This window comes from Prionailurus viverrinus, chromosome A1, assembly GCF_022837055.1.
Source record: "Prionailurus viverrinus isolate Anna chromosome A1, UM_Priviv_1.0, whole genome shotgun sequence".
NCBI classification, from domain to species: domain Eukaryota; kingdom Metazoa; phylum Chordata; class Mammalia; order Carnivora; family Felidae; genus Prionailurus; species Prionailurus viverrinus.
In genome coordinates, this window is record NC_062561.1 from 213,383,610 (window position 1) to 213,408,764 (window position 25,155).

At 39.8% G+C, this 25,155-nt stretch overlaps 1 protein-coding gene and 1 pseudogene across 2 annotated transcripts; one reads left to right on the forward strand and one right to left on the reverse strand.

The window, feature by feature from the left end:
* Positions 1-4,989: 4,989 nt before the first annotated feature.
* AMACR (alpha-methylacyl-CoA racemase) lies at positions 4,990-24,533 on the forward strand. Of its 2 annotated transcripts, XM_047870194.1 has the most exons (5): positions 4,990-5,330; positions 8,254-8,397; positions 9,874-10,034; positions 13,352-13,538; positions 23,485-24,533. In XM_047870194.1, exons 1-5 carry the CDS (start codon positions 5,084-5,086, stop codon positions 23,892-23,894), a joined length of 1,149 nt encoding a protein of 382 aa, XP_047726150.1. In that variant the 5' UTR covers positions 4,990-5,083; the 3' UTR covers positions 23,895-24,533. The 2 variants fall into 2 exon arrangements, with proteins under 2 accessions (XP_047726150.1, XP_047726153.1); XM_047870197.1 differs by lacking the exon at positions 9,874-10,034 and having other exon boundaries at positions 23,485-23,503.
* On the reverse strand, positions 17,514-18,328 carry LOC125172322 (protein SET-like; annotated as a pseudogene).
* Positions 24,534-25,155: the final 622 nt, after the last annotated feature.

Below are 25,155 nucleotides of genomic sequence, written 5' to 3' on the forward strand. Positions count from 1 at the left end.
GCTAAAATATTTTCATGCAGATGATGTAAACAGCCATACATCAATGATATGGGCACAGAACTTATTTATCTACAAAATACTCCACTTTTCAGTTATTCCATTGTTCTGACTTCAACCCTCTGCAACTTTATGATATTGATGTTTGGAGGTCCTTTAATGAAATCTGAATATCTCTAAGGGGTCAGGATCTTTATCACATACATGAGGTCTTACTATGTTGATGTAAATTCTAATTTTTTTCTTAGTAGAGACTCCCAGTTGCATTGCAGTCAGGTGGAAAGGACTTTATTCAGTCTTGCAAATAGGTCCCAGGTGGAAAAAAGAGTGATTTTTTTTTTTAATTTTTTTTTTTTTCAACGTGCATTTATTTTTGGGACAGAGAGAGAGCATGAACAGGCAAGGGGCAGAGAGAGAGGGAGACACAGAATCGGAAACAGGCTCCAGGCTCTGAGCCATCAGCCCAGAGCCTGACGCGGGGCTCGAACTCACGGACCGTGAGATCGTGACCTGGCTGAAGTCGGACGCTTAACCGACTGCGCCACCCAGGCGCCCCAAGAGTGATTTTTTAAGGAATGTGGGAGAAGGCCAAGATTGACTGTTTTGCAATTTACCCATGACCAGAATTATATCTGGAAGATTGATTTTACAAGTCTTCATTAAACTGAGGCCCTAAAAAGGTGATGGTAGGTAGGTATTGTCTAAGTAACCAACTTAAAAAAAAAATCCCGATTACCTTTTTCACCGTTCTACGCCACCCTCCACCATCTCCCCTCTGCAAATCACTAGTTTGTTTTCTGAATTTGTCTCTGGTCTGTTTTGTTTGTTCATTTGCTTTGTTTTTTACATTCTACATCTAAGTGAATTATTTATCTTTATCTGTCTGAGTTATTTCACTTAGCATGGTACCTTCTAGGTCCATCCATGTTGTCTTAAATGGCAAAATTTCATCCTTTTCTTAGGGCTGAGTAATATTCCATAGTATATGTACCACATCTTCTCTATCCATTCATCCATTGATGGGAACTTGGGTTGCTTTCATATCTTGGCTATAGTAAATAATGCTTCAATAAACATAGGGGTGCATATGTATTTTCAAATTAGTGTTTTTGTTTTTGATAAATGCCTAGTAGTAGAATTACTGGATCATATGGTAATTTGATTATATTTTTAAAAAAATTTTTTGAGGAACGTCCATACTGTTTTTCCCAGTGGCTGCACCAATATACATTCCTACCAACTGTTACGAGGATTCTTTTCTCTCCACATATTTGCCAACATTTGTTATTTTCTTTCTTTCTTTCTTTCTTTCTTTCTTTCTTTCTTTCTTTCTTTCTTTCTTTCTTTCTTAATTCCAGCAATTCTGACAGGTATAAGGTGATACCTTATTGCAGTTTTGATTTGCATTTCCCCAAGAATTAGTAATGTTGAGCAGCTTTTCATGTGTCTGTTGGACACCTGGATGTCTTTTTGGAAAAATGCCTGTTTAGGTTCTCTGCCCAGTTTTAGTTGGATTATAGGTTTTTTGATGTTTAATTGTATAAGTTCTTTATATATTTTGGATATTAACCCCTTAGTGGGTGTATAATTTGCAAATATCTTCTCCCATTCAGTAGGTTGCCTTTTTGCTTTGTTGATGGTTTCCTTCACTTTGCAAAAATAGCAACATTTTAAAAGAAACACATTCTTTCATTAGCTATTTGGTATCCTGAAATACTGTTCATATGGAAAACAAGATACATACTTGATTTTTATCATTTTTATTTACCAATTTTTAGAATAATGAGTTGGTGCCCTAGAAATCTTTAAAGATAATTAATAAGGTCTCTTAAAAAGCATTATTATTAACTTATGATTTTTCATATATTTAATGTGCTTCAATCCACCACAGTCATTATTATAATTTAATGACCCCATCTCAATTGTCAGTGGAAGGTCCTTCAAGTTAGTGCCTCTATCTATTTTTTTCAATGTTTATTTATTTTTGACAGAGAGAGGGAGAGAGAGAGAGAGAGAGGCAGCACATGAGTTGGGGAGGGGCAGAGAGAGAGGGAGTCACAGAATCCGAAGCAGGCTCCAGGCTCTGAGCTGTCAGCACAGAACCTGACGCAGGGCTCGAACTCACAGATCATGACCTGAGCCGAAGTAGGACGCTTAACCAACTGAGCATCCAAGCACCCCTCTATTTATTCTTTTGACCCAGAATCAGGTTGGGTCTCTCCCAGCAGAGCAGCAGTGAGTGGAAACTGTGTAGACTTGTATCCCAACCAGACTTTCATGCTGTGACCTTGAATGTGACTCCAGTGGCCCAGGTCCTGCCAATTACCTAAATTCAAGTAGCAATAAGCTACTTGATACCCTTGTAATGAACTCTGTTGTATTTAAGCCAAGAATCCAATTGATCTAAGAGAAAGAAGCAGAAATAGGGAGGCAAGTTAGGATAAGCTGGAGTACGAAAGCAAGTTCAGAAAAGTGATTGCAATGTAACATCATTTATGTAATATAAAACTACAAAATATAATAATATAAATAAAAGGTAGTATATAAGTAGTATAGCTATAGCATCGATAGACTGTGGATACTATATGTCAAAATCATGGGAGTGCTTGTGTCTTGAATGGTGGAGTGAGCAGAAGCAAAGACCTGTAACTTTGAGTGGGAGTGGGTGGGTATAGGAGACTTTAACTATGGAAGGAGTTCAAAGCAGCTGGCCTGTGATCTATGTACTCCCTTTAGTACATGGATCCTTCAGGAAGCTGAAGAAAAAGGCAGCTTTTGTCAAAGGAAAAGGTATTCTTTGTCAATTGTACCTGTTGTACCTATTTACCTTGGGTAAGTAGATGAATGATATTTGTTACAAGGAAGAGAATTTATCTATTTAATGCATTTAACAGGCTGGCTCTGGCTATAGGATTACTTTTGCCAAATAAACTCAGAATCCAGGAAGCGCAGTTCCATAGCTAAGTAACACCCTGGGATACAAAATGAAGTCTGTTAGGTACCTGAGAACCTCATTAGAGATCTCAACTATAATCGTGAGTCAGAGGGTATATTAGTTTGCTAGGGCTATAACAAAATATCATAACTCCCCACTCCAACCTTCTTTTTTTTTTTTTAATGTTTATTATTTATTTTTTGAGAGAGAGAGAGAGAGAGAGAGAGAGAGAGAGAGAGAGAGATTGGTTGTGAGTAGGGGAGAGGCAGAGAGAGATGAAAACACAGAATCTGAAGCAGGTTCCAGGCTCTGAGCTATCAGCACACAGTCCGACATGGGGCTCAAACCCATGAACTATGAGATCATGACATGAGCTGAAGTCGGATACTTGACTGAATGACTCAGGTGCCACACCCTCCCCCAACCTTCTTAATAGTTTTATTAGTCTGCTCAGGCTGCCATAATAAGGCATTAGAGGCTGGGTAGCTTAAACAGAAAAACATTTTTTCACAGTTCTGGAGGCTAAAAATACAAGATCAAGGTATCTTCAAGTTTGGTGTCTTCTGAGGCCTTTCTCCTTGGCTTGCAGATAGACAGCCACCTTCTGCTGTGTCCTCACATGGTCATCCCTCAGTCCTTGCTTTCTGTGTCCTAATCTTTTCTTGTAAAGACACCAGCCATATTAATTAGGACCAATCCATATGATTTCATTTTACTTTAATTAACTCTTTCTAAGCTCTATCTCCAAATACAGTCACATTCTGAGGTACTGGGAGTTAAGACTTCAATATATGAATGTTGATGGGACTTAATTCAGCCTCTAACAGGGGATATGTGTCCAATGTAAGAAGGAAGAGTCATGTAAGATTTTCCAGACTTCTGATTTGGCTGAGCTTTTCCATGACCTTTATCTTTGAGCTTATTACTTGATGCTGGGCAATATCTCTGATTCATGTGAATCTTATCCTGGCTGTTAGCTTAAGCTATTTCTGTACTGTTTATTTTTTAGAACAATAGATTGTAAGCAAATACGAAAAAATATTGTGTCAATCTGTATGTCTTCTGTAACATTCTGTGCAATTTACTTTCTTTTCAAGTTTTTTAAAATAGAAATAAAACAAGAGGGTAAGGAAGCTGATGTCTGAACAAAGGTAGTAACATAGGCTAGACAAGAACAAGGAAGTGTTGTATTAATTAAACAAGGAGGCTATTAGACTGATGTGGTTCTAATGCCCTGGCAACCTACTAAGCAAACCAAATTCTAACCCTGTAAATGCCTCAGTTAATGAAACTGAAACTAAGAACAACCCATCACAAACAGCCAAGTAGACTTTAATCTATTTAGAGCTAATCAATGATTTATTTGTTTTTGTGTATATAAGCCTCTTCCCAACTCCTGGGGGTAGAATGCTCCTAACCACCTCCTTGTTGGTGCTGCTTGGTTAGACTAGATTTTGCTGGGAAAGAAAGAAAGACAGAAAGAAAGAAAGACAGAAAGAGAAAGGAAAGAAAGAGAAAGAAAGGAAAGAAAAGGAAAGGAAGGAAGGAAGAAAGAAAGACAGAAAGAAAAGAAAGGAAGGAAGAAAGAAAAGAAAGAAAGAAAGAAAAGAAAGAAAGGAAGAAAGGGAGAAAGAGAGAGGGAGAAAGAGAGAGAGAAAGAAATAAAGAAAGAACGGAGGGAGGGAAAAAGAAAGAAAAGAGAAAGAGAAAGAAATAAAGAACGGAGGGAGGGAAAAAGAAAGAAAAGAGAAAGAGAGAGAGAAAGACATAAAGAATGGAGGGAGGGAGGGAGAAAGAAAGAAAGAAAGAAAGAAAGAAAGTTAAAATGTTTAACAAGCCTTAACTTTAACTTCTAACAGAAGAGCTGCAGAGGGAAGCAAAGAAAGCCTGCCTGAACCCAGTGGCACGCAACCCCTCAAAGGGAAAGCAACCAACGGAAAGGAAAACCACCTATTGGACTAGCCAGGAGGCGGGGCCAGGATCCTCCCAATGTACAGACTCTGCACCGGAGGAGGAGGAGGAGGAGGAGGGACGGCCCTGCGCAGGCGCAGGAGGGAGGGACCGCTTGGAGGCTGCTTGGGGCTCGCATCCCGGGCGGTCTAGGCTAGGTCTGGCCCACCCGAGACTTCTTCACTTGGAGAGCCGGGTCCCATGGCGCTGCAGGGTATCCGGGTGTTGGAGCTGGCCGGCCTGGCCCCAGGCCCGTTCTGCGGTATGGTCCTCGCGGACTTCGGGGCCCAAGTGGTGCGTGTGGACCGGCTGGGCGCCAGAGGGGACGTCAGCTTCATGGCACGGGGCAAGCGCTCGCTGGCGCTGAACCTGAAGCGGCAGGACGGGGCATTGGTGCTGAGGCGCCTGTGCCGCCAGGCGGACGTAGTGCTGGAGCCCTTCCGCCACGGTGAGCCCCAGGCGCCTCCGCGGCTCCGACGGGAGACCAGACCCGGAAAGGTCCCCGCCGAAGGGAGGGGCTGGGCCGTTCGAGCCCGTCACATCTAAGCTTTGTTGCCGACAGAACCTTTTCCTGTCACTGCCTTTCTAGGTTTTTCTGTCGCGTTTGCTATTGTTGATCAGTCCCCCCATGAGATGATCTATACTTGGAATCTCAGATACTGAGGTTGCCCCTGTTCTCCTTATACCCATTTCCGCCCCCTTCCCCAGATTCTCTTTGTAATCACTCATTTGTGCTTGTCTTTCTTAATTATTTGAGAGTCCCGAATCCTGTGAGAATCTAAGGAAAGCCAAAGATTGCCTTCCTGGAAAATTGCATGTAGGTACATAGTCGTTTTGGGAGTTGGTGTACCGTCTAAAGCCTCTAGACCCAGGCTAACATTCTCTGCGGTAAATCCTGGTGTTCCAGGTTCCTTCCAGCTTCAGCTCAATTTGGTTTACAGTTTGCTTCCTGGAGCCACCTTTTCTGTCCCCACTGTTTTCACCTTTTTATACACAGATGATGGCCAAATCTGTAATCGTACCTCCGTCTTTTAGAGCCATAGACCGCTGAAATACACAGACCGTGCACGTGTCTTAACTGGCTATCTCCCAGGCACTGCAACTTCCATAAATCCCAAAACAAGCACATTATCTTACCTCCGAGAATAACGTCTCCTCCTGTGTTACTTATTTTTTTATTTTTTATTTTTATTTAAAATGTACATCCAAATTAGTTAGCATATGGTGCAACAATGATTTCAGGAGTAGATTCCTTAGTGCCCCTTACCCATTTAGCCCACCCCCCACCCCCCACAGCCCCTCCAGCAACCCTCAGTTTGTTCTCCATATTTGAGTCTCTTATGTTTTGTCCCCCTCCCTGTTTTTATATTATTTTTGTTTCCCTTCCCCTGTGTTCATCTGTTTTGTCTCTTAAAGCCCATGTATGAGTGAAGTCATATATTTGTCTTTCTCTGACTAATTTCACTTAGCATAATACCCTCCAGTTCCATCCGCGTAGTTGCAAATGGCAAGATTTCATTGTTTTTGATTGCCGAGTAGTACTCCATTTTATATATATACACCACATCTTCTTTATCCATTCATCCATCGAGGGACATTTGGGCTCTTTCCATACTTTGGCTATTGTTGATAGTGCTGTTATAAACATGGGGGTGCATGTGTCCCTTTGAAACAGCACACCTGTATCCCTTGGGTAAATACCTAGTAGTGCAATAGCTGGGTCATAGGGTAGTTCTATTTTTAGTTTATGGAACTGCCATACTGTTTTCCAGAGTGGCTGCACCAGCTTGCATTCCCATCCTCCTGTGTTATTTTTCTCATTAAATGGAACCAGTACTCTCCCAGCTGCCTGAATCCAAACCCTGTACTCTGCCCATGACTCCAAATATTGTTAACTGCATTTGCTTTCAGTTATCAGGAATCCAGACATTCTTCCTCCTTAGCTTCTGTAGCTTTCTTCATGCTGTTGTAACAGCCTTTTTAAAGATGATGTGTGGGTCTAGCACAATTTGGATCCATTCTCAGCTCCCAGGGCAATCTTGCTCAAAGTACAAATCCAAAGCTTTGCCTGACATATAGCAGGAAGTCAGTAAATGTTTGGTGAATGAATTGAATATCTGTGGGGCACCAGGCATATTAAATGTTAAATCATTTATTCACATAGCCAGATTGGAGGATTATGATAATTTAATAATTAGGATTATATCATAATTTAATAATGCCCCATTTAAAGATAGAGGCTCAACATGGTAGACTCCACGATCTTGCAATTAGAAGGAAAATAGAGGGGTGCCTGGGTGGCTCAGTCGGTTAAACGTCCGACTCCGGCTCAGGTTATGATCTCGCGGTCCGTGGGTTGGAGCCCCACATCGGGCTCTGTGCTGACAGCTCAGAGCCTGGAGCCTGCTTCAGATTCTGTGTCTCCTTCTCTCTGTGACTCTGCCCCGTTCATGCTCTGTCTCTCTCTGTCTCAAAAATAAATAAACATTAAAAAATTTTTTTTTTAAAAAAGAAGGAAAATAGAGCTGTGAATACAGATGTAGCTGTCAGATGAGAGGATTGTGGCTGGTGTTTAGGTAGAAGACTAGAGTTTTCTGTAATTGACTATAGCTTTAGGAAGACAAAACTGTAAATATTTAGTCTTCATTATGTTTAATCCCAGGAGGTTAAAAATACTAGTTATCTGGATCTTGTGCAATAAATACTATACTTATTCATAAGAGCTCTTAGATGGTATTGTAACAAATTTTATCACTGACATTTTGGTGAGCTTTTTTGTGAAGATGCCCATGCTAGGCACTTCAGAGACCCATGGAAACAGATCAGGTGTGAATCCTGCCAGAGGAGCTTCTAAACTGAGGGGAAGATGATGGAATATATACACAAAAGCACAAAAGTGTGAGGTAGAAGGTGGCGGATGATGGGGGCACAGAAAAAGAAAAGACCTTAAAAGCTTTCGAAAGTGAATTTTTGACCAAATTCAGCCCCAGAGTAACTGTTCTAGGAGAACAAGCCATTTCTAATAAATTACTAAGGAGAGTATTTGGGGAACTATAAAGGCACTGACTAAAGGAAGGAATGGCCCACTATGGGGATTGCAGGAACTTGGATATGCCTGAAGGGAATTAAGGTGGGGCTGGAAGGAAATAGGATTTGGGGGCAGAAGTCACACATTCCAGAAATGGTGGCTTCACTCTGTGTCCTTAATTATTGGAAACGTGCTAAAACCCACAACAAACGTTATCGGTATGATTTGGAAGAGTGCCATTTTATGTTTGCCACAGAGAGAGGATTGTTCCTATCCTCAATTCATCCCTCTTAAAAAAAAAAAAAAAAAAAAAAAAAAAAATCTTTGTTCCCTTTCTCTTAAGGTGTTATGGAAAAACTCCAGCTAGGCCCGGAGATTCTGCAGAGGGAGAATCCAAAGCTCATCTATGCCAGGTTGAGTGGATTTGGCCAGTCAGGAAGATTCTGCAGGGTAGCAGGCCATGACATCAACTATTTGGCTTTGTCAGGTATGTTGACAAAATAATTTCTCTACACCTTTTATTTTGTTCCCAGTCAAGATTTACAGTTACACCAACTAAAAAGAATTTTTTAAAGGTGAAAATGTAAATATTTATCAGAATCAATAAGGAGAGCATGGTTTGAAAAAAGTTGGTTTGTTGGGGCGCCTGGGTGGCTCAGTTGGTTAGGCAGCTGACTTCGGCTCAGGTCATGATTTCGCGGTCCATGAGTTCGAGCCCCGCGTCGGGCTCTGTGCTGACAGCTCAGAGCCTGGAGCCTGTTTCGGATTCTGTGTCTCCCTCTCTCTGACCCTCCCCCGTTCATGCTCTGTCTCTCTCTGTCTCAAAAATAAATAAACGTTAAAAAAAAAAAAAAATGAAAAGAGTTGGTTTGTCATAGAACACTTATTCCCAACCCCTTTCCCTCTGACTTGACCCATTTGAGGGATAATATACTCTCACTAGTCACATTTACTTACTACATTTCTCACTACAATTCTCAGGCAAGACCCTGCCAGGAAGTAAGAGCCTTGGTGGTAATGGGGATGGCTGTTGTACAGTTCTAAAATGCTGATAGAGTTTGATCTGAACTCCCCTTTCTTTCCACCTCCATTCTGAATCATTGCCTGAGTCACCATTTTAGACTTCTATGAATACCTGTAGCTTTCAGGTCATATTGTCACTTTATTAGAATTTTTGCCTGTGAGAACATGTCTTAGAATGGCCTGATCCTAGAATTCTAAGAAACTGTGTGTTGTTGAATAAAGGCCTCAAATTTCCTGTGAGTACACATTTAAAGATTGAGGATGAGAGTGTGGGTAGAATTGTTTTTTCCATCTATTTAAAAATAGAATTACTTTTATTTTTTCTTGTGTTTGATTATTTTCCTGCATCTCTAATAAGACTGAAAGTGGATCATAACTGTTGGTAAGCCATAATCTAAATTGCTAACAATAATTTTTTCCTCAAAACTCAGTGAGTAAAAACTTAGCAATAAAAGTCTGAAAGTGTTAGTTGGAATAAAGTTTTAGAGAGAAAACAACAACAAAAGAAAACAAGGGGCCTTGTTGGGGGAAAAGCCTGTTTATAAATATGCTGACTAGGTTTAGATTTGGAAAAGCATCATGTACCGGTTTTCACCATGTTGGCAACTAGAATGATTGGTTATTCCTCGTAAGATGTTCATGTATCTATTTAAAAGTGACATTAAGGGGCGCCTGGGTGGCGCAGTCGGTTGGGCGTCCGACTTCAGCCAGGTCACGATCTTGCGGTCCGTGAGTTCGAGCCCCGCGTCGGGCTCTGGGCTGATGGCTCAGAGCCTGGAGCCTGTTTCCGATTCTGTGTCTCCCTCTCTCTCTGCCCCTCCCCCGTTCATGCTCTGTCTCTCTCTCTGTCCCAAAAATAAATAAACGTTGAAAAAAAAAAATTTTTAAAAGTGACATTGAATTTACATTTCGTGTTCCTTGATTTCTTTAAATTATGTAGGTATTCTGTCAAAGATTGGCAGAAGTGGTGAGAATCCGTATGCACCGCTGAATCTCCTGGCTGACTTTGGTGGTGGTGGCCTCATGTGCACACTGGGCATCTTGTTGGCTCTTTTTCAACGCACACGCTCTGGCAAAGGTCAGGTCATTGATGCCAGCATGGTAAGTGTTAACTGGGGGAGGTGATAAGCCTACCAGTTGTTCTAAGTATGATAGGTGGCTGCCTCAGATTGTTTTGTGAATAAGAGATAAATGAGATTTGAAGTTTGAATCCAAATTATCCAGGATATCCTTTTTTTTTTTTTTTTTAAATAGCCTCATATCCTTTCATTGAGTATCTTGTTTGTAGAATCAGTTTTCTAAACTTTTCATGACTCATCTGATTCCTGCGTTGGTTTCAACAATCTTCCCCTGCCATTTCTTGTGCTTAGAATACAGTTTTCAAGCAATCTTCATTAAAAACTGGGCTCGGGAAGGAAGTCTCCCTTAGCAAACAGAGAAGATTCTTAAGGGTGCTAAAGTAGCCAGTCTAGAATTTCCTGTTACAGTTTGCAGGGGAGACTCCAACATCACGAAGCTTCAGTTTTTTCACTGTCACGCACTGAGTACGTGCCTTGCGTTATGCTAGGCGCTTTCCCTGTGCGATTTCTCCTAATCCTCAAAACACCAGTTCCACTTGGAATACTTTATTTGAAGAAAGGAGAAACTGAAGCATAGAAATTTGCCCAAGTTCTCACAGCCAGTTGATAAGAGCCCAATCCAGCATTCTACGTATGTATTTGCATTTGGACAGATCTTTGGAGGGAGAAGGAAGATGGGTTTGAGGAAGACAAGACTGGAGGCAGAGGGACAGTTACTGGGTTGTTGCTGGGAGATACGAGCAAGTACTAAAGTCATTGATGGTGGAACAGGTGTGGATCTGAGGGCTATTTGAGACATAAAATTGCCAGGATCTGGTGACGCGTTGGCAGTAAAGGGGGAGCTAGGAGTCAAGGGTGGCTCCCGTGTTTCTGGCTTGGATGACCTGGTGGATGGCATCACTGGCACCTTGGGGGCGGACTGCCAATGGAAGAGGCAGTATGGGTCATTGGTTAAGAGCACAGATTCTGGCACCTGTTTCCTCCACCCCAGCTCTGCTGCTGACTGGTTCTGGGACTTGGGTGAGTTACTTACCTCCCTGTGCCTCGGCTTCTTCTTTGTAAAATGGAGACAGTAATGGTACCTGCCTCATAGCATTGTTAGAGAACTAAGCGAATTGATGCCTTGTTCAGTGTGTAAACAATGCCTGGCATAGAGGAGGTGCTATGTAAGAACTTGGTATTATTGTTGTTGTTATTCTTGTATGATAAGAGGAATTCAGTTTGGGTCATTTCAAGTTTGAAGTCTCTTTCAGATATCCAGACAGAGTGAGTACTCGAAGTTACAGACTAGAAACAGGTTTAATTGTCATTTGGAAGCCACATGAGACCGTGTGGTCCTCTAAGGAAGGGGACAGAGCACCATATTTGAAGAGTGGGCAGTAGAGGAGAAGTCAGGGCATAAGGAGAGCAAAGTGGAGAACCGAGGAGTGTTTCCATGGAAACGAAAGATAAAGAAAGTGCTAAAAGAAAAAAAAAAGGAATGGTCAGAGGGTCAGGTGTCAGTAGAGACCTCAAGAGTTTATTTATTTTTTATATATTTTTAAGTTTATTTATTGAGAAAGAGAAAGCGAACAGGGGAGAGGCAGAGAGGGGGGGAATCCCAAGCAGGCTCCACACTGTCAGTGCAGAGCTTTACATATAGCTTGAACTCACAAACCATGAGATCATGACCAGAGCTGAAATCAAGAGTCAGAGGCTCAACTGACTGAGCCACCCAGTTACCCGTCTCAAGAGTTTAGATCTGAACACTGTAAATTGGATTTGTCATTGGTGACCTTTTGCAAAAGCCATTTCCATGGCCCTTATCTTGGGGGCTTGGCTTATGCTTCCTTCTCACAGGCTAAACCCTGTGCTATTTCTCTGCCTTCTGATACTTTTATCAGGATACATTTGCATGTCCTTTGTGTCCATCTCTAAAGTGTGGTGTGTGATTGATCTTTTTTTCTTTTAATATTTACCTTAGAGAGAGAGAGAGAGAGAACAAGCAGGGAAGGGGCAGAGAGAGAGGGAAACAGAGGATCCAAAGCAGGCTCTGCACTGACAGCAGAGAGTCCGATATGGGGCTCAAACTCACGAACTGTGAACTCATCACCTAAGCTGAAGTTGGACACTTAACCCACTGAGCTACCTAGGCGCCCCTGTGACATACTATTTGGTATGTCAGCTGTCAGAGCCATAAAATCAGGTGTGTGTGAGATTTCAAGTTTAAAGGGAAAGTTGGGATGTTTCCAAAGATATAGCCAGTAACTGTGAGAAACTCCGTGGACCCCCAATTCCAGCTATTTGATATGAGGTTGCTTTGCTGGCCTTCTCCTTGGGGTTCGAGAATCATTAGGATCATAAAGCCCTGAGAGTAGGGAGGTAGTCTTCTCTGGAGAACCACATGCATCCAGCCTTGTGACAATTCTACCTGAAGATGTGAATCCATTCCTGTTATTTCAGAACTCAGTGGGAAGTTGGCATTCCCAAACTAGTTTGTCTGGACTCAGAAAACCTGTATATCTGCTGCTCATATTTTATGTTAATTGTGTAACTTTCTAGTGATTGTTAAGGTATATTAAATATTCAGATATAGTTTTCTTTGGCTTGGAGTCAAGCTAGAGTATGCTAAATTTAACTGTAATGTGGTTTACCTTTAAAATGTGATCGTTTCCTATTACCTATGTGTATGTGTTTATAGGTATTGAGACCAAAAGAAAGATTTTTTCAAAACCTCTTTGTTTTATTTTTAACTTTTTATGCTGACAGTTAAAAAAAAATTTTTTTTTTACATTTATTTATTTTTGAGAAACAGAGTGAGACAAAGCATGAGCTGGAGAGGGGCAGAGAGAGAAGGAGACACAGAATCTGAAGCAGGCTCCAGGCTCTGAGCAAGCGGTCAGTACAGAGCCCGATGCGGGGCTTGAACCCACAAACTGTGAGATGACCTGAGCCAAAGTCAGAGGCTCAACCGACTGAGCCACCCAGGTGCCCCTATCCTGAAAGTTTTTAATGTATATAATTATGGAGAGAATATATAATGAACTTCCATGTACCCTCACTTGGCTTCAAACATTATCAACATTTGGCAGTCTTATTTGAAAAGAACAACAAAAGTAGTTCCTTCTAAGTCTTTTCTGAACTGTATTTTCTGAACTGAATAGTGGAGAAACCCTATATCATAAACCTGTTCTAACACACTTTCTTGAAATATCAAGAAGTTGTGTAATTAGATACAGTCTTCCTGTACTCTAAGAAACATTGTTACACAAATGTTAAAAAAACAACTAAGTGGAAATTAATTGTTGTTTTATAGTTTAAATGTCTGGATTCATATTGTATACTGTTTCTTTTCCAAAGGTGGAAGGAACGGCATACCTAAGTTCTTTTCTGTGGAAATCTCAACAAGTAGGACTGTGGGAACGACCTCGAGGACAGAACATGCTAGATGGTGGAGCACCTTTCTACACAACCTACAGGACAGCAGATGGGGGCTTCATGGCTGTTGGAGCAATAGAACCCCAGTTCTACAAGCTGCTAATCAAAGGTAAGTAATATTCCTGTGCCTCTCCTGCTCCCTCCCCTTTTCTTGTGGGTGTTCTTTAACCTCGATTTTAGGCCTTTTAAATTCATTATGTCTTTTATTATATATCCACTTTATGATTATAATTATAATTATATTGTGGGGCATTTCCCTTATGTTTAAATTTACAGATACTTTCGTAAGTCTATAAAATAGCTCAGAGTTTTAAAAAATAATCCATTTTATGCGAGTTCAATTTTTTGTTACATTTCATACTCAGCGGTGTTAGATATTTATGTTGCCCTTGCTTGCCCCTGTCTTATTCTCAGAAATGATGTGCTGGTTCTGCCAGTTCTTATTCCTTGATAGATGCCCCCATGGGGTGCCAGAGCACAACGTGACTTCGGTGAATAAGATTCTGTTGGAATATGTTATTATCACTTGATGCTTCTACAGTTTACCTTTCTTGCAGATTCTTGTCTCATTTGCATGTGGCCACAAGTTAGCAGGAGAATTTGCGATCTCTTCTTTTCTAATTAAACAAGCAGACTAACATTTTGTTCCTGTAACATGTTTGAATTTGAAGTTTACTTTACAGGTAAATGAATAGCTAAGAAGTTTTAGAATATACATTGAAGAGGTATGACAAGCTGGTCATGGTGTGTCTGTCTTTTCAACTTCACGGTTGGAGTCTCATTATGTTTTGTAGCTTTTCAGATGCAATATACTACTCAAAGTTGTTTGCATATAGCTGAAATCATTGTTTTTTGCTAGCATCAGAAAGCGTTTTATGATCAACAATATTAACTTCACTAACTTAAATATAGTTGGAAAAACAAACAACAAGATGGTTTATGTAGATCATAAAAGTCTTTCTGTTCCAAAATTAAAACTAAGAATGGAAGGTATTAATTCAAAATTAGGGACAGAACAATGCTATATGAGGGGCTGAACACAGAGGGATCAACACCCTTACCTCAGTGGTGCAGGGCCTTGGAAGGCAGGGGGGATATAGCAAGGTGAAGTTTGTACCTGACATAAATCTTGTATATTTATGCATTGTCTATAGAGAATTTAAACGTAATAATAAAATTGACTAAACTTCAGTCCGTTTTTGTTTTTGTTTTTTTAGACAGAGTGTGAGTGGAGAAGAGGGGCAGAAGGGGAGAGGGAGAGAGAATCTTAAGCAGGCTGCGTGTTCAGCACAAAGCCCAACACAGGGCACAATCCATGCCCCTAGGATCATGACCTAAGCCAAAATCAAGAGTCAACACTCAACGGACTGAGCCACCCAGGTGCCCATCAGTCAGCTTTTTGTCATCATCATTCACAGACAATTCTAAATGACAATGGTAAAATAAACTCATTGAAAAAATTTTGTTAGGCTCAGTTGAGTGGCTCAGCTGGTTAAGCATCTGACTTCATCTCAGGTCATGATCTCATGGTTTGTGAGTTCGAACCCCTTGTCAGGCTCTGTGCTGACAGCTTGGAGCCTGGAGCCTGCTTCAGATTCTGTGTCTTCCTTTCTCTCTGACCCTCCCCAGCTTGCGCTCAGTCTCTTTCTCGCTCAAAAATAAATCAACAGAAAAAGAAAAAAAATGTTAGTTTGAGTTCTAAACAATTGCTACAGCTATTGTTGAGTTCTAATAACATATGTAAGATCTATTAGCACATTTTTATACTTAGCCTTTAGTAAATATTACATAGAAATTATTCAGAGAACTCCCAATTTTACGGTCTCACTCCCGTGTTTTCTTTTAAAATTTGTATAGTTTCAACACCCACATTTAGGTCTCTGTTAAATTATGATTAATTTTTTTGTATGGGGTGAGGTAGGGGTCCAACTTCATTGTTTTGCATATGGCTATCCAGTTTTCCCAGCACTGTTTGTCAAAAAGACTATTCTTTCTCCATTGAATGGTTTCGGCGTCTTTGTTGAAAATCAGTTGGCCATAATTGTAAGGGTTTATTTTTGGACTCAGTTCTCTTCCATTGATATACATGTCTACCCTTATGTCAGTACCACACTGTGTTGATCATTGTAGCTTTGTAGTAGGTTTGAAATTTGGAAGTGTGAGTCTTCCAATTTTGTTCTTTTTTAAGATTGACTATTCGGGGTCCCTTCCATTTCCATATGTATTGTTTTTAATGCTTATTATTATTGAGAGAGAGAGACAGAGTGTGAGTCAGGGAAGGGGAGAGAGAGAGGGAGACACAGAATCTGAAGCAGGCTCCAGGCTCTGAGCAATCTGCACAGAGCCTGTCATGGGGCTTGAACCCATGAACCACGAGATTATGACATGAAACGAAGTTGGACGCCCAACCGACTGAGCCACCCAGGGGCCCTTCCATATGTATTTTAGAATCATCTTGCCAATTTCTGCAAAAAAGGCAGCTGGGATTTTGATAAGGGTTGTGCTGAATTGTGCATCAGTCTGGGGAGTATTGCCATCTTACCAGTATTAAGCCTTAATACCCATGAACATATATGATGCTTTTCATTTATAGAGGTCTAGAATTTTTTCAATGATACTTTGTAATTTTCAGTGCACACACCTGCACTTATTATGCTAAATTTATAGAAGAATTTTATTATTTTTGATGCAACTGTAAATGGTACATTTTTGTATTGTTCATTATTAGTGTATAGAAATACATAGTAAGTAGTTACTTTTGTATATTGATCTTATTTCCTGCAACCTCACTGAGCTCATTTTTCTTCTAAGTGTGGATCTCTGAGTTTATCTTGCTTGATTTCCTTGAGATTCTTGGATGTGCAAGTAATTTGTTTTTCATCAAATTTGGGAATTTTTCAGACATTTTTTCTTCTAGGATTTTCTCTGCCTTTTTCTGTCTCTCTTCTTGTGAGACTCCCTTAATGCATATGTTGGTATTTATGTGTGTGTATGTACACATTTAGCTTTCTTGTAATAAAACAGCTTGTGGACTTTACCATTTAAAATTGAGCATCATCGGGGCGCCTGGGTGGCGCAGTCGGTTAAGCGTCCGACTTCAGCCAGGTCACGATCTCGCGGTCCGTGAGTTCGAGCCCCGCGTCGGGCTCTGGGCTGATGGCTCAGAGCCTGGAGCCTGTTTCCGATTCTGTGTCTCCCTCTCTCTCTGCCCCTCCCCCGTTCATGCTCTGTCTCTCTCTGTCCCCAAAATAAATTAAAACGTTGAAAAAAATTTTTTAAATTGAGCATCATCTTTCCTTTCTAGTGAAACAGAAAGAAAAATTAAAAATAAACGGGAACAAAATTACAATAGACAATGTCAATTTCACATAAGATCCTACAGGTTCTTCTGATTCTCCCCTCAAGTGGCAGGGCTCAAGTTATCATTAGGAGAGAATTTTGTTTTAAAAATGTCATCTAAAACTGCAAAGATGTCTGTTAAGCATCATAATTAAACATGCCAGCAGAGAAGCCATGTTGTCAAAAGGCTCACCCAAACATCTCAAACTCACCCTTTGCTGACCTTCTATAACCCATTTTTTAAATTTCTTTTTTCTTTTTTTTAAACAGGAGAAAGTAGGCAGTTAAATGTTGGTAAATGCTAACCTTACATATTCATATACAGACACAGAGTAATCTCTGAGCCCAATAGAAAGAGAAAGGAGGGAAAAAGCTAGAATTCTATGTACTACTACACAGGGGCCTACCACCTTCCAGCTTCCAGCAGAGCTAAGGGAGTAGAAAATTTTTCTTTTTTCCCACAGAGCACAGTAGCATTGATTCCGTTAAGTTTTTGTTGGGACAGGAAAGGATAAAAATTGAATGTCGAAGAGAAAGGGGCAGAGATTCTTTTCCCACTGTATTCTGCTCATGGTATCCCCCCCCCCCCCCAAATAAGTTGAAAACCATGGTGTAATGGGAGAGAAAAGAGACTTCAAAAAAACAGGACAAATGAGCTAAGGTAGGGGTGGGGGGAAGGACTGCAACTTGCTCCCAGGGACTGGAGAAAATCCCAAAAGGAAGGTTGGAACCTGTTAATGTTCCATTAGTCATCTTCCCCTTCCTGCCCCTCGTCATCGTCTCCATCACCTTCATCCTCATCTCCTTATTCATCAGTATCTTCTAGTCTTCCCCCCCCCCCCTTCTCCATTCCCATCTTCATCATCCATATTGGGAACCAAGTAGTACTTGAATGAATTTGATCAAATATCCTCTTTGATGATATCTCCTAACTCGTCTGCACCTGCATCAGAAGGGTCAGGAAACCAGGTGAAGAAGCTTTCTGGTTCCTCATGCTGTCTCTTTCCGCTGGCTTTCTTCTGCATTTGACTTGGACATTTCATCAAAACCTTTCAAGATTTCCATCTGATTTCAGTAGCTTTTGAAGATGGATCACCACTCTCATTCAGATGAAATTCTTTGGAGAGACCTTTATTTTCAAAGTAAGGGTTTTCATCAAAATAAAAATCTATCCTGTAACTTGATTTAATATCTTCAAATGCTGTCACTTCACCTCTTGTCAAGTAATGTAGTGCCTCTTCATCTTCCTTCCCAAGCAGTGCAGACACTTGTGGGATTGTTACCCCCTTGTGGGATTTTGGCAGTCGATTCCAACTTCTTCTGAAAAAATGGTTGGCAGAGTTTCTTATATTTCTGTTCTACTTTCAAAGTCTTCTCACTGGCTTATTCATTAAGTCTGTCTGTTCCATTTTGTACTTCATCAGGATGTTCAGTTGTTGGCTGTTCTTGTTCTCCCTTTGGCAAGGGTTGAGAGGGTCCTGTCTCCTCTGGCTTGGAGGCAAGAGGCAGTCTCAGTTTCTTCATTTGAGGTGAGAGTGAAGACTGGCATTTGGGGGGCATGCTGTGAAGAGAGTCCAGGAAACAAGGGAAGACGCATGTCTGGAAGAAGCTCTGATGACTCCATATTTTGGTATTCTTGATGGTGTCCTACAGGTCTCTGAGGTTCTGTTCATTTTTCTTTATTCTCTTTTTGTTATTCTCTTTTCTTTCTTTCCTCAGTATACCTCTTTGTGAGTTGGCTGATTCTTTCTCTTGTCAGTTCATGTCTGTTGCTAAGTCCTTCTTTTTAAAAAAAAATTTTTTTTAATGTTTTATTTATGCTTGAGAGAAAGAGAGACAGAGCATGAATGAGGGAGGGGCACAGCAAGAGAGGGAGACACAGAATCTGAAACAGGCTCCAGGCTCTGAGCTGTCAGCACAGAGCCCAACGTGGGGCTCGAACTCACGGACCGCGAGATCATGACCTGAGCCAAAGTTGGATGCTCAACCAACTGAGCCACCCAGGTGCCCCTTGCTGAGTCCTTCTAATGAAAGTTTTATTTGTTATATACTTTTCAATTCCAGAATTTCTATTTGGCTTCTTTTTTTAACAATCTAACTCTTTATTGATATTCTCTTTGATTAGACATCATTCTCAAATTTTGTTGAATTTTTCAGACATGGTTTCCTTCAGTGCTTTGAATATATTTAAAATAACTAGTTGATTTAAAGTCTTTGTCTAGTAAGTCCAGTATCTGGATTTTTTTCAGGGACAGTTTCTGTTGATTCCTTTTTGTCTTGTGTAAGGGCCACATTTGCTTCCTTCTTTGCATGTCTCACAAGTTTTGTTGAAATTGGATATTTGAAATAATGTAAAATGACGACTTGGGAAATCAGGTCTTCACTTCCCTTCCCTCTCCCCTATCCTGGATTTATTATTGCTGCTATTTGTTTATGTAATGACTTTCTTGGACTAAATCTGTGTTCTTTGGTATGTGCAGCCACAGAAGTCTGTTTGGTTAGCTTGGTCATCAGGTAATAATTGGATAGAGATGTCCTTAAATGCCTTGAACCAATAAATTTCCCATCCTTTTCTGTGTCTTTACTTCTTGCTTGTGCAGACTCAGGGTCAGCCAGAGGTGAAAGATTAGGACCTTCTCAGATCTTTCCTGGGCATACTCATAGCCCTATATATGTGCCTTCTAAATTCCCGGAAATATGTTGGAGCATTTCAAAGCCTACCATGAACATCCTATTCCCCACTTTTTTTCTTTTATTTGTCAGCTTCTTGTTATCCCAACAGGGAATGCCACCTCAGATAGCTATGATATTAAATAGTTGTCACTGATTTTTTTTTTTTTTTTGATAAATGTTAACAGTGTTCCAGAAATAAGGCATTGTGAGCTCCAAGTCAGATCAAATAAAGACAAGCCATGAGAATGGAGCCTTTCAGGGAGCTGCTAGACAAATGGCAGTTCTTGGGGGATGGGATTTGGGGGAAGCTCTCAACTCATTTCTGTCCTGCCGTGGCTGTTATCCTGCTAGTTGTTTTACAGAGCTGTGACTGAGAGTCTGTTGGTTTTCATGACTACCACAGAGCTGGGGAGAGAGGGAGAAATTAGTGCAAGTTACAATACCACAAGGCTTACTGATCTTATGAGATGCAGTTGTTTTTCCTAAATAAATGCTCTTTGGATTGTTGTAAACTTTTAATTTCCAGAGTTACAAAAAAGTTCATTCTGACAGTTTGTGCCAGGGTTCTGTTGCTTTTATGCAAGAACAGGTTTCTGAAGGTTCTTGCTCTGCCATTCCAGAAGTTAACTTCCCTCCTTGGCATGTCTTATTGTTATCTTAAAACATACGTGTTTGGAATGATCATTTCTAACATCCACACTCCACCACAAGGAGTGAATTTTTCTGGAAATATTGAAAATGAAATGAGACATTATTCTAGCAGGCTGATTGCTCCAGCCCTTCATCTTCTGACCACTTTCTCCTGGGCTTTCTCTTTCTAAGTCTAAACTCTGTAACCACTCTGATTTTTTACAGCCTCCTCTCTGTGTATCCACAGCCTTGTATGGTGTCCTTAACCTCCTCTCTCCGTTCAGAGTTCATGAGGGATCCTTGGCTGACAGGTGGTTTGTGCTTCAGGCCGGCTTAACATGTTAAACCAGCTTTGGTGAATCTACATAGTCCATGCCAAAATGCCACAGCATTCTCTTTCTTTCACAATATTTATTTACAAAAGTACTACTTTTATTAATCACATATACATTATTTCTCTCTCAGGCCCAGCTGGACAAGCTGCCACATCTATACTGATTTTATTACCTTATTCATTTTATCTTATATTTGAGATCTTTGAGACCATACTTTAATCTTAACATAATACACAAGGTTTTTATAAGGTAAAAATTCTACTGTACTGTGTCTCTGCTGCTTTCTGGGGCAAAAAAAAAAATCTGTAAATACAGAGAATTTCATGACGTTTTGAGATAACAAGACATAAGTATATTCAGATAAGCAGTAGAGAATTTTTAAGTTGTTTTAAAATTTCAAAATCTTATTATAAGAAAAGCAGACAATAACGACTGTTGTCAAGGTTGTGAGGAAACTGCAACCCCCTATGCATTACTAGTGGGAACGTAATAGGGCAGGTCCTCAAAAAATTAAATAGAATTACTATAAATTTTATGCTACCACAATTTTTAAAAGATGAAAAGTAATTCAAAATAATACGTGTCTTAGAAAAGAATGTAATACAGAATTTGTAAAGAAGTAAAATTCTCTCTTGTTCTTTCACTTGGGGGAAGTTTGGGATGTGGCTTTCAAGAACTTTTTCTGTGCACATACCAACACAGTTGTTTTATTTATTTATAAATTGTATTTATATATAATATAAATTATCCAAACTTAGAATTAATAGCTGTCTTTTTGTATTCAACAGTATACTAAAGATGTCCTTTCTTGTCAATACAAAAATTCTGCACCCTCATGATATACCTAGCAGCCATATGAAACTGTATGGTACGCCTGTACTAAAATTTAAATGTTTCCTTATTCAAGTTCGTTTACGTTTTTTCCACAGCTTTGCATTGTAACAAATATTTATTTACTAATAAACATTAATCTTTGTACATGTATCATTGCATACTTACAACATGAGTTTTTAACTGTTTAATATATGCCTAATATTGTGTTACAGAGCAGTAAAGTTTATGGCATGTACTTAAAATAATAAGTATTTTGTGTAATTGTGTGTATGTATGTGTATGTGTTACATGTATATATAAGATCACTTTTTGGAAATCAAAACATACTTTCCCAGGTTTTAAATAGTCTGAGTCTACAGGCCAGTCCTTAAAAGTCTGTTTAAATTTAATAATTGATTATGCTATAAAAACTAGCTGCAATCTACAATTATATTCATGTAGGGGAGTGGTTTTAGAGTTCCATACAGGAATGTCAAGAGCACAAGAAACAGCCTATCCTAAACCATTGGTAGTTAGTCCTGTGGCCTTGATCAGAGTCATGGGCAGGATAGGAAACTATGGGCTGAGAAAGGATAATAAGACAGTGGAAAAGCTGGGGTGTCAGAATTAGGGGTAGGAGCTGGAGTCTTTTGATTTCTAGTATTTTTTCCAGTATACAAACTTTAACCTGTGAGACCATTAATCTCAAATATAATGTCTGTTACAGGGAGAGCATATTGGATCCAATTTTATTTAGTATTATGATTCTGATCACATTCTGATTAAAAAAAACCTGAAAAGCATGCAAAGATATTTATAACAGTAGCTATGATCTAAATCACTGTTTTTTGGCTAATTGGCCACTTTGTTTTTCAATCACAGAGTTTGGGGTAGTCAGGAAAAAGAAGAAAAGTAAAAGATATCCTTAGGAACATTTTTGTGTGTGTGTAGATTATAGTGATAAACCTGAAGTAATGGCTCAATGTTTTTCCTCGTATATGAATGGGTCAGAGGGAAATTTACTTGTTTATCCCACAGGTATCTTTTCACAACTATCCAGAACTATGTGAGTTCTCCTTATTTCCTTATATATCCCAAAACCCTAAGAAGGGCCTGCAGTATTCATATCTACTTTCCTCTATAGGGATTTTCTTCTTCAAAGCAGCTTACATGCAATTAATTAGTCATCGTTCTACATGATAGGGAAGGAAAGGATGACAAAAGTGAGAATTATTAGATTAACTTGATTGAACTTCTGCAAAATCACATGCATATGAAGGTCCTTTCATGATTATTCCACTCTAAGATCCACATTTAAAAACCCTCTTCCTTGTGGGAATAGAAAATGACATTTACACCAAACTCTAGTAAAGTAGCTTTTGGGGTATAATTTAATCAGCACTGGAGTTCAGGTGTGTCTGCAGGGGTAGGTGCTTGTAGTTAATAAAGGAAGCAGTGAGCAGGTCCTGGGCCGAGAAGCCATCCTTTCTGTTAAATCCCCAGCTGAATGCTTTCATTTTCTCTCCACTATGTGTTGATGAGCTTTTCATGATCCCCTTCATGCTTGACACAAAAGTCTGTGTGCCCCGTTCATGATTTGACTGGTTGACCACTTTCTGTCCTGTTTGCTGTGGGAACAATTTTTTGCATGGGTCTTTGGTTACCTTACAAATCCTTTGTTCCTAGTTCACAGCAGTTTTGTAAGAGGGTAATGAGTCAAATATCACTGCTTGACTAGAGCTCTTTTATTTGTCCAAAATAAAGGGAGACGAATATTACATGTTAAATTGCAATCTTGAATTTAATCATTTATCTTCAGACTTCTTCCTTAAAAACTGGGATAGTCATGTGTAAAGTTGTTTAAATTTTATATTTTGTAGGGTTTGGGAACACTATATAAAATGTGGGGTTATTTGAAATCAGTATGACAGATAATAACATCTTGAGGAAATTTCTTTTTGAAAACCTACTCAGGGAAAAATCAATTTCTGGAAACTAGACCTTTACAAATAGACTACTTTTGGTGAAATGTAAATAATAAAATCTTGGCAGTAGGAAGTCGGTTTTCAGTCTTGCTACCCTATTACCTTTGCCCTTTCCAGCTACTGGCTCCAAGTTGAGTTTGAATTTTGTCTCTTGACCCATCTGAGAAACCCTTAAAGACACCCTATTTGGGACACTATGGTGAGGTCAAAACTCATTTTATTGACTATAACCACTCCACCCAAAGCATAATAATTTAAGAAATTGTGTTTTTATTCTCAGGACTTGGACTAAAGTCTGATGAGTTTCCTAATCAAATGAGCGTGACTGATTGGCCAGAAATGAAGAGGAGGTTCACAGAGGTATTTGCAAAGAAGACCAAAGAAGAGTGGTGTCAGATCTTCGATGGCACAGATGCGTGTGTGACTCCAGTTCTGACGTTTGAAGAGGTCACCCAGCATGATCATAACAAAGAACGAGGCTCATTTATCACTGATGAGGAGCAGCGTGTGAGTCCCCGCCCTGCACCTCTGCTGTCAGACACCCCCGCTGTCCCTTCTTCCAAGAGGGATCCTTTTGTAGGAGAACATACTGAAGAGATACTTCAAGAGTTTGGGTTCAGTCAGGTAGAGATCAATCAGCTTACCTCAGATAAAATCATTGAAATTAATAAGCCACGAGCTAATCTCTAAATTCCAGGCCTCACAGCTCAAGTGAATTGAATATTACGTGTTCAGTGTGGGATAATACATAAAATTGTGTGCACAGAAACACGAAGGAACAGCATCCTGGTAGACCAGCTGTTCTAATCAAGAAACAAGACTGTGAGTACACAGTAATGATTGAATTCTGAAAATGGTTAACATGATTATTGATTTAGGAATGTTTTTAGTTTACTAATATTAAATTGTGGCAGTTTTTCTGCTTTTCAATTTACTTGATAGATTATATTTTTAATATTAAGATATGAATCATATACTTTCAATGGATGAATATAATGGTTTTTATTAAATAAAGCTTTTCCCCCCTAAAGTTTACTTCTGCTTTTAAGTTTCTGAAAAGTTTTCAAGAAAGTCCTTGAAATAGCACTTAAAAAGCAATTTGTGACTCATTTAAATAACGTTGGCTCTACTATTTACCAAAATGAAGTCCTTAGAAAAGTCCGATCCTTTTAATGTGGTGTGGTAAGAAAATCTTTCAGCCAGCATCTTTGCATTGTAATTTTAGAAAACGTTCTTGATGTTTCCTTCAGATAACCCCCACTGTCCATCTAGACCATAGGACTAGAGCCCGGCTCTGTGTGGCTGCCTCTTAGCATCACCTACCATGTCTCTTGTGAAACTTCCTGTGTTTCTCAGCCCTAGGGCAGTTTTATACAATGATTATAAAATTTGAGTCAAGTATCAGTTGGGTTCAAATATCACTCAATCACTGTGGTATCTAAGACAATGCCTGTGATGTGCCTGGAACATCCTAGCTGCTCAGTAATTATCAGTTTTGTTCTTAGGGGTCCTTCCTAGGTTTCCATTGCACTTTGTACATATCTCCAAGGATAGTCATTGCTTTTAGTGTAGCTTACATAACTCTTCACTAGGTCATAAGCTCCCAGAGTAGTTGCTCTAGCACACACACAAGAGAATAATCTAGAGATACATTAAAATACAGATTCCTAGGCCCAACCCTAGAGATTCTAATACAGAGTGTCTAAGGCAAGACTCATGAATTTGCATTTTTGCCAAGCTTCCAGGTGATTATAATGCTCCTGGTTCAAAGACCACACTTTGAGTGCCACTGTCCTAATGGATATGAACAAAGTCTTTTCCCCTTTGCTACTGTCATAATAGGTGCTCAAAAAATATCTCTTGAAGGGTTAATGAGGGAAAGAATAAAAGCCAGTTGGCAAAAATCTGTAAATAAGCAGATGGGCTAGCTCAAAATATTGATTTCTGTGAT

What these genes read in the sequence shown, in the direction of transcription:
- AMACR (XM_047870194.1), top strand. Translation starts at nt 5,084, where the DNA reads ATGGCGCTGCAGGGTATCCGGGTGTTGGAGCTGGCCGGCCTGGCCCCA. An exon ending in AGGTCATTGATGCCAGCATG is followed by an intron (nt 10,035 to 13,351) that starts GTAAGTGTTAAC and finishes TCTTTTCCAAAG; the next exon opens with GTGGAAGGAACGGCATACCT. An exon ending in CTACAAGCTGCTAATCAAAG is followed by an intron (nt 13,539 to 23,484) that starts GTAAGTAATATT and finishes TTTTATTCTCAG; the next exon opens with GACTTGGACTAAAGTCTGAT.